At 41.0% G+C, this 9057-nt stretch overlaps 1 protein-coding gene across 36 annotated transcripts in view; it reads left to right on the top strand.

Moving 5' to 3' along the window:
- LOC122544297 (mucin-3A-like) overlaps positions 1-9057 on the top strand; it is a 141580-nt gene that overhangs the window by 92372 nt on the left and 40151 nt on the right. For 17 of the 36 annotated variants that reach the window (XM_043683397.1, XM_043683389.1, XM_043683388.1 and 14 more), the window contains 9 exons: positions 5-78; positions 813-926; positions 2118-2222; positions 2957-3070; positions 4262-4366; positions 5121-5225; positions 5703-5816; positions 7099-7203; positions 8591-8695. In XM_043683397.1, the coding sequence (XP_043539332.1) occupies positions 5-78; positions 813-926; positions 2118-2222; positions 2957-3070; positions 4262-4366; positions 5121-5225; positions 5703-5816; positions 7099-7203; positions 8591-8695 (941 nt within the window). The remainder of the gene's footprint in view (positions 1-4; positions 79-812; positions 927-2117; positions 2223-2956; positions 3071-4261; positions 4367-5120; positions 5226-5702; positions 5817-7098; positions 7204-8590; positions 8696-9057) is intronic. The other 19 variants (XM_043683405.1, XM_043683409.1, XM_043683411.1 and 16 more) reach the window with 16 other exon arrangements.

A 9057-nucleotide genomic window follows, 5' to 3' on the forward strand; every position in this document is an offset into this window, starting at 1 on the left:
CTACATCAGTGGACACAACAGTGACAACCATCGGCTCAAATCCTACCCTGACACCCACTGATCCGTCAACATCAGGAGGTAAATGACAGACATTGTGACTTATCGTTAGAACATATCCAATTGTAATTTGTCTCTGAGAGACTGGTACACGACCACTTCACCTGCAATTTGCCTTGCACTAATTTTAATTCAGTGCATGACAAATTTATTGTAAACAATTAAATGTCCAGTGGGACGAGTTTCTGAAGTATAGCCAATGTTTAACATAGCAAGTGATGGGAGCCAATTTATGAACATCAAGATTACTTAGAAAACAAGGAAGAAATATGTGGAATTGATACTGTCTCTTCTTGGTGGTATTTTGGAGATGAAAATTAGCCAAGGATACAATCAATGGTTCAACAGCTTCTAAAGCAAGAACACAGTTGGATCCAATTCTCCAACAAGTGACTATGGAAGCAATCACAAAGTAATGTCACTTTGGAGTGTCGATATTTCAGCACTCCCTCTGCAGTGCTGACCTCCAGCCTGGATCAGCTGGCAGTAACTCTGGTGTTGAGTTAATGAGCTTCGGACTGAGTTTTATGCGCTCACCCCACAGCACAAAGATAGTTCCATTGTAATAAGCTGCCAATGTGCCTGTCCTGAATAGTGAGACAGATACCATTTTACTTCCAGAGAAAGTGCAGCCTGGATTAATGCAAATTCAGTCTGGGTTTGGGGTTTCTGTCTGAAGGAGTGTAAAAGATGCACAAGTTCCTTTCCATTTGTAACAGTATAAAATCTGACATCATGAAAATTATCATAAACAGAAACAAAGACAACAACTGAGGACTCGACAATGGAGTCTACTTCAGTGGACACAACAGTGGGAACCATCAGCTCAAAACCTACCCTGACATCCACTGATGTATCAACATCAGCAGGTAAGTGGCAGACATTGTGACCTATCATGAGAACATATCCAACTTTAATTATACTGTACAACTGTACACGATCACTTCACCTGCAATTTGTCTTGCCCTACTTTTAATAGAGAGCATAACTGATTTACTGTAAAAAATTAAACTTCCATAGATATGAATTTCTAAAGAAAAGCCAATGTTTAATAGAGCGAGCGATGGGAGCTAATTTATGAACATCAAGATAACTTCGAAACCAAGGAGGCAATAGCTAGAGTGGATACTCTCTGTGCTTCTTGATGTTTAGGGGAATGAAGATCAGCCCAGAATACTATCAATGCTCCACTGCTTTAAGAGCAATAACACATTTAGATCAAATCCTCCCACAAGAGACTACGGAAGCAATCACAAAGTAATGTCACTTTGGAGAGTCAATATTGTAGCACTACCTCTGCATTGCTGTCCTCCAGCCTGGATCTGCTGGAAGCAACTCGGGGGTTGATTTGATGAGTTTCTGCCTGAGGTTTTTGCGCTCACCATGGAGCACAGAGAGAGTCCCAATATAATAAGCTGATAAAGTGCCTGTCCTGAATAGGGTGACAGTTACCATTTTATTCCCAGACAAAGTGCACCGGACACCTGTGTTTTAGTGTGAAGTAGTTCGGATTGCTCCAGAACGTAAGGGCATAAGTGACAGCAGGAGGATGAGGCCATTCAGCTCATCTAGCCTGTTGTATCAAAAATGAAATTGTGCCTTCCCTTTTCTTCAAGGCTAGTTCCCTGGACTCTTGCTGCAACACTTGATGCGATTAACATATAGAAATATTTTGATCAAATTCTTGAACACACTCAGTTACTGAGCCTTCTGCACTCAGTTGCATTGTGCGCACTAAAGACTCATTATTTTCAGACTAAAATACATTTCTCCTTGTTGTTGTCCTGAATTTATCGAGAACGTGCTGTTCTCCCCGACCTCACTCCAGTGGAATTATCTTTCCAGTGTTGATCCAGTGGAAAGTATGAAAGAATGTTAGACCCGGTCTAGGTCAGAGGAGTGTAAGAGATGCACAACTTCCTTTCCGATTGTAACAAATGGAAATTGACATCAAACCGGAGCATTGAACAGAATGTCATTCTGATGTGAAAACAGGATGAAATGATTGAAAAAACTGCATTCAGTATCAAATCTTACACCATGAAATTTATCTTAAACAGAAACTAAGACAACTGAGACAATGGAGTCTACATCAGTGGACACAACAGTGACAACCATCGGCTCAAATCCTACCCTGACACCCACTGATCCGTCAACATCAGGAGGTAAATGACAGACATTGTGACTTATCGTTAGAACATATCCAATTGTAATTTGTCTCTGAGAGACTGGTAAACGACCACTTCACCTGCAATTTGCCTTGCACCAGTTTTAATTCAGTCCATGACAAATTTATTGTAAACAATTAAATGTCCAGTGGGACGAGTTTCTGATGTATAGCCAATGTTTAACATAGCAAGTGATGGGAGCCAATTTATGAACATCAAGATTAGTTAGAAAACAAGGAAGACATATGTGGAATTGATACTGTCTCTTCTTGATGGTATTTTGGAGATGAAGATTAGCCAAGGATACAATCAATGATTCAACAGCTTCTGAAGCAAGAACACAGTTAGATCCAATTCTCCAACAAGTGACGATGGAAGCAATCACAAAGTAATGTCACTTTGGAGTGTCGATATTGCAGCACTCCCTCTGTCGTGCTGACCTCCAGCCTGGATCAGCTGGCAGTAACTCTGGTGTTGAGTTAATGAGCTTCTGACTGAGTTTTATGCGCTCACCCCACAGCACAGAGATCGTCCCAATGTAATCATCTGCCAATGTGCATGTCCTGAACAGTGAGACAGATACCATTTTACTTCCAGAGAGAGTGCAGCCTGGATTAATGCAAACTCAGTCTGGGTTTGGGGTTTCTGTCTGAAGGAGTGTAAAAGATGCACAAGTCCCTTTCCATTTGTAACAGTATAAAATCTGACACCATGAAAATTATCTTAAACAGAAACAAAGACAACAACTGAGGACTCGACAATGGAGTCTACTTCAGTGGACACAACAGTGGGAACCATCAGCTCAAAACCTACCCTGACATCCACTGATCTATCAACATCAGGAGGTAAGTGACAGACGTTGTGACCTATCATGACAAAATATCCAACTTTAATTATTCTGTACAACTGTACACGATCACTTCACCTGCAATTTGTCTTGCCCTACTTTTAATAGAGAGCATAACTGATTTAATGGAAACAATGAAACTTCCAGAGGGAGGAGTTTCTGAGGTATCGCCAGTCTTAAACAGAGCAAGCGATGGGAGCCAATTTATGAACATCATGTTTTCTTGGAAAACAAGGAAGAATGAGAGAGAGTAGATACACTTTCTTCTTGATGATGTTTAGGGGATGAATATCAGCCCAGGACACTATCAACGGATCAATTGCTTTTGGGCCAATAACACAGTTAGATTCAATCCTCCCACAAGAGACCATGGATGCAATCACAAAGTAATATCACTTTGGAGAGTCGATATTGCAGCACTCCCTCTGCACTGGGCCCCTTCAGCCTGGACCTGCTGGCAGTAACCCTGGGGTTGGGTTCATGAGCTCCTGACTGAGTTTTGTGCGCTCACCTCACAGCACAGAGAGAGTCCCAGTGTCATAAGCTTGCCAATGAGCCTTTCCAGAACATTGTGACAGATACCATTTTACTTCCAGACCAAGCGTACTGGAGATGTGTGTTTTAGTGTAAAGCAGTCAGGATTGCTACATGACCGTAAGAGCATAAGTGACAGTAAGAGGATGAGGCCTTCAGCCCATTTAGCCTCTTCCAACAGAATTAAAATTGTGCCGTACCTGTTTTCAATGCTCGTATCCCTGGACACTTGCTGCAGCAATTGATGCAATTAACATATAGAAAATTTTGATCATATTCTTGAACACACTCAGTGACTGAGCCTTCTGCACTCAGTTGCATTGTGCGCACTAAAGACTCATCATTTTCAGACTAAAATTCATTTCTCCTTGATGTTATCCTGAATTTATCGAGAACGTGCTGTTCTCCTCGACCTCACTCCAATGGAATTATCTTGCCAGTGTTGATCCAGTGGAAAGTATGAAAGAATGTTAGACCCGGTCTAGGTCAGAGGAGTGTAAGAGATGCACAACTTCCTTTCCGTTTGTAACAAATGGAAATTGACATCAAACCGTAGCATTGAACAGAATGTCATTCCGATGTGGAAACAGGATGAAATGATTGAAAAAACTGCATTCAGTATCAAACCTTACACCATGAAACTTATCTTAAACAGAAACTAAGACAACTGAGACAATGGAGTCTACATCAGTGGACACAACAGTGACAACCATCGGCTCAAATCCTACCCTGACACCCACTGATCCGTCAACATCAGGAGGTAAATGACAGGCATTGTGACCTATCATGAGAACATATCCAACTTTAATTATTCTGTACAACTGTACACGATCACTTCACCTGCAATTTGTCTTGCCCTACATTTAATAGAGAGCATAACTGATTTACTGTAAAAAATTAAACTTCCAGAGATATGAATTTCTAAAGAAAAGCCAATGTTTAATTGAGCGAGCTATGGGAGCTAATTTATGAACATCAAGATAACTTTGAAACCAAGGTGGCAATAGCTCGAGTGGATACTCTCTGTGCTTGATGATGTTTCGGGGAATGAAGATCAGCCCAGAATACTATCAATGCTCCACTGCTTTAAGAGCAATAACACATTTACATCCAATCCTCCCACAAGAGACTACGGAAGCAATCACACAGTAATGTCATTTTGGAGAGTCAATATTGTAGTACTCCCTCTGCATTGCTGTCCTCCAGCCTGGATCTGCTGGAAGTAACTCTGGGGTTGATTTGATGAGTTTCTGCCTGAGAATTTTGCGCTCACCATGGAGCACAGAGAGAGTCCCAATATAATAAGCTACTGAAGTGCCTGTCCTGAACAGGGTGACAGTTACCATTTTATTCCCAGACAAAGTGCACCGGACACGTGTGTTTTAGTGTGAAGTGAAATTGACATCAAACCGTAGCATTGAACAGAATGTCATTCTGATGTGGAAACAGGATGAAATGATTGAAAAAACTGCATTCAGTATCAAGCCTTACACCATGAAATTTATCTTAAACAGAAACAAAGACAACTGAGACAATAGAGTCTACATCAGTGGACACAACAGTGACAACCATCGGCTCAAATCCTACCCTGACACCCACTGATCCGTCAACATCAGGAGGTAAATGATAGACATTGTGACTTATCGTTAGAACATATCCAATAGTAATTTGTCTCTGAGAGACTGGTACACGACCTCTTCACCTGCAATTTGGCTTGCACTAATTTTAATTCAGTGCATGACAAATTTATTGTAAACAATTAAATGTCCAGTGGGACGAGTTTCTGAAGTATAGCCAATGTTTAACTCCAGCCTGGATCTGCTGGCAGTAACTCTGGGGTTGAGTTAATGAGCTTCTGACTGAGTTTTATACGCTCACCCCACAGCACAGAGATAGTTCCATTGAAATAAGCTGCCAATGTGCCTGTCCTGAACAGTGAGACAGATACCATTTTACTTCCAGAGAAAGTGCAGCCTGGATTAATGCAAACTCAGTATGAGTTTGGGGTTTCTGTCTGAAGGAGTGTAAAAGATGCACAAGTCCCTTTCCATTTGTTACAGTATAAAATCTGACACCATGAAAATTATCTTAAACAGAAACAAAGACAACAACTGAGGACTCGACAATGGAGTCTACTTCAGTGGACACAACAGTGGGAACCATCAGCTCAAAACCTACCCTGACATCCACTGATCAATCAACATCAGGAGGTAAGTGGCAGACATTGTGACCTATCATGAGAACATATCCAACTTTAATTATTCTGTACAACTGTACACGATCCCTTCACCTGAAATTTGTCTTGCCCTACTTTTAATAGAGAGCATAACTGATTTACTGTAAAAAATTAAACTTCCAGAGATATGAATTTCTAAAGAAAAGCCAATGTTTAATAGAGCGAGCGATGGAAGCTAATTTATGAACATCAAGATAACTTTGAAACCAAGGAGGCAATAGCTAGAGTGGATACTCTCTGTGCTTGATGATGTTTAGGGGAATGAAGATCAGCCCGGAATACTATCAATGCTCCACTGCTTTAAGAGCAATAACACATTTACATCCAATCCTCCCACAAGAGACCAGGGAAGCAATCACAAAGTAATGTCACTTTGGAGAGTCAATATTGTAGCACTACCTCTGCATTGCTGTCCTCTAACCTGGATCTGCTGGAAGTAACTCTGGGGTTGATTTGATGAGTTTCTGCCTGAGATTTTTGCGCTCACCATGGAGCACAGAGAGAGTCCCAATATAATAAGCTGCTAAAGTGCCTGTCCTGAACAGGGTGACAGTTACCATTTTATTCTGAGACAAAGTGCACCGGACACCTGTGTTTTAGTGTGAAGTAGTTCGGATTGCTCCAGAACGTAAGGGCATAAGTGACAGCAGGAGGATGAGGCCATTCAGCTCATCTAGCCTGTTGTATCAAAAATGAAATTGTGCCTTCCCTTTTTTTCAAGGCTAGTTCCCTGGACTCTTGCTGCAACACTTGATGTTATTAACATATAGAAATATTTTGATCAAATTCTTGAACACACTCAGTTACTGAGCCTTCTGCACTCAGTTGCATTGTGCGCACTGAAGACTCTTCGTTTTCATACCAAAAAAACATTTCTCCACCTCTTTGCCGTGAATTTGTACAGAATGGTCCCTTGTCCTTCACTCCAGTGGAATTATCTTTCCAGTGTTGATCGAGTGGAAAGTATATCTGTCAGAATGTACGAATTGGGCTTTTCTGAAAGATGACGTGGCAATGTTGTCCTCCCTTAGCCAACCTACTGTGCAGCCTGGATTTGTGCAAGCTCAGTCTGGGTCTGGGGTTTCCGTCTGGAGGAGTGTAAGAGATGTTCAATTCCCTTTCCGTTTGTAACAAATGGAAATTGACATCAAACCATAGCATTGAACAGAATGTCATTCTGATGTGGAAACAGGATGAAATGAATGAAAAAATGTATTCAGTATAAAACCTGACACCATGAAATTTATCTTAAACAGAAACAAAGACAACTGAGACAATGGTGTCTACATCAGTGGACACAACAGTGACAACTATCGGCTCAAATCCTACCCTGACATCCACGGATCCGTCAATATCGGGAGGTGAATGGCAGACATTGCGACCTTTCGTTAGAACATATCGAACGTATATCCAATTTTTAGCTAGAATGGATACTCTCTCTTATTGATGAAGTAGCATAGCACAGGATACAATCAATGGTTCAACTGCTTTTAGGACAATAACATAGTTAGATGCAATCCTCCCTGACATCTTCTGATATGTCAACATCAGAAAGTAGATTGCAGACGTTGTGACCTATAGTTAGAACATATCCAACTGTAATTGTTCTCTGAGAGATTGGTTAACGATCACTTCACCTGCAATTTGTCTTGCCCTACTTTCAATAGTGAGCATAACTGATTTAATGTAAACAATTAAACTTCCAGAGGGAGGAGTTTCTGAGGTATCGCCAGTGTTAAACAGAGCAAGCGATGGGAGCCAATTTATGAACATCATGTTTTCTTGGAAAACAAGGAAGAATGAGAGAGAATAGATACACTTTTTTCTTGATGATGTTTAGGGGATGAATATCAGCCCAGGACACTATCAACGGTTCAATTGCTTTTGGGCCAATAACACAGTTAGATTCAATCCTCCCACAAGAGACCATGGATGCAATCACAAAGTATTATCACTTTGGAGAGTCGATATTGCAGCACTCCCTCTGCACTGGGCCCCTTCAGCCTGGACCTGCTGACAGTAACTCTGGGGTTGGGTTCATGAGCTTCTGACTGAGTTTTGTGCGCTCACCTTACAGCACAGGGAGAGTCCCAGTGTAATAAGCTTGCCAATGAGGCTTTCCTGAACATTGAGACAGATACCATTTTACTTCCAGACCAAGTGTACTGGAGATGTGTGTTTTAGTGTAAAGCAGTCAGGATTGCGACATGACTGTAAGAGCAGAAGTGACAGTAAGAGGATAAGGCCTTCAGCCCATTTAGCCTCTTCCAACAGAATTAAAATTGTGCCTTACCTGTTTTCAATGCTCGTTCCCTGGACACTTGCTGCAGCAATTGATGTGATTAACATATAGAAATATTTTGATCATATTCTTGAACACACTCAGTGACTGAGCCTTCTGCACTGAGTTGCATTGTGCGCACTAAAGACTCATCATTTTCAGACTAAAATACATTTTACCTTGTTGTTGTCCTGAATTTATCGAGAACGTGCTATTCTTCTTGACCTCACTCCAGTGGAATTATCTTTCCAGTGTTTATCCAGTGGAAAGTATGAAAGAATGTTAGACCCGGTCTAGGTCAGAGGAGTGTAAGAGATGCACAACTTCCTTTCCGTTTGTAACAAATGGAAATTGACATCAAACCGTAGCATTGAACAGAATGTCATTCTGATGTGGGAACAGGATGAAATGATTGAAAAAACTGCATTCAGTATCAAATCTTATACCATGAAATTTATCTTAAACAGAAACAAAGACAACTGAGACAATGGAGTCTACATCAGTGGACACAACAGTGACAACCATCGGCTCGAATCCTACCCTGACACCGACTGATCCGTCAACATCAGGAGGTGAATGACAGACATTGTGACTTATCGTTAGAACATATCCAATTGTAATTTGTCTCTGAGAGACTGGTACACGACCACTTCACCTGCAATTTGCCTTGCACTAATTTTAATTCAGTGCATGACAAATTTATTGTAAACAATTAAATGTCCAGTGGGACGAGTTTCTGAAGTATAGCCAATGTTTAACAAAGCAAGTGATGGGAGCCAATTTATGAACATCAAGATTACTTAGAAAACAAGGGAGAAATATGTGGAATTGATACTGTCTCTTCTTGATGGTATTTTGGAGATGAAGTTTAGCCAAGGATACAATCAATGGTTCAACAGCTTCTGAAGCAATAACACAGTTAGATCCAATTCTC

Source organism: Chiloscyllium plagiosum, chromosome 48 (assembly GCF_004010195.1).
Source record: "Chiloscyllium plagiosum isolate BGI_BamShark_2017 chromosome 48, ASM401019v2, whole genome shotgun sequence".
NCBI classification, from domain to species: domain Eukaryota; kingdom Metazoa; phylum Chordata; class Chondrichthyes; order Orectolobiformes; family Hemiscylliidae; genus Chiloscyllium; species Chiloscyllium plagiosum.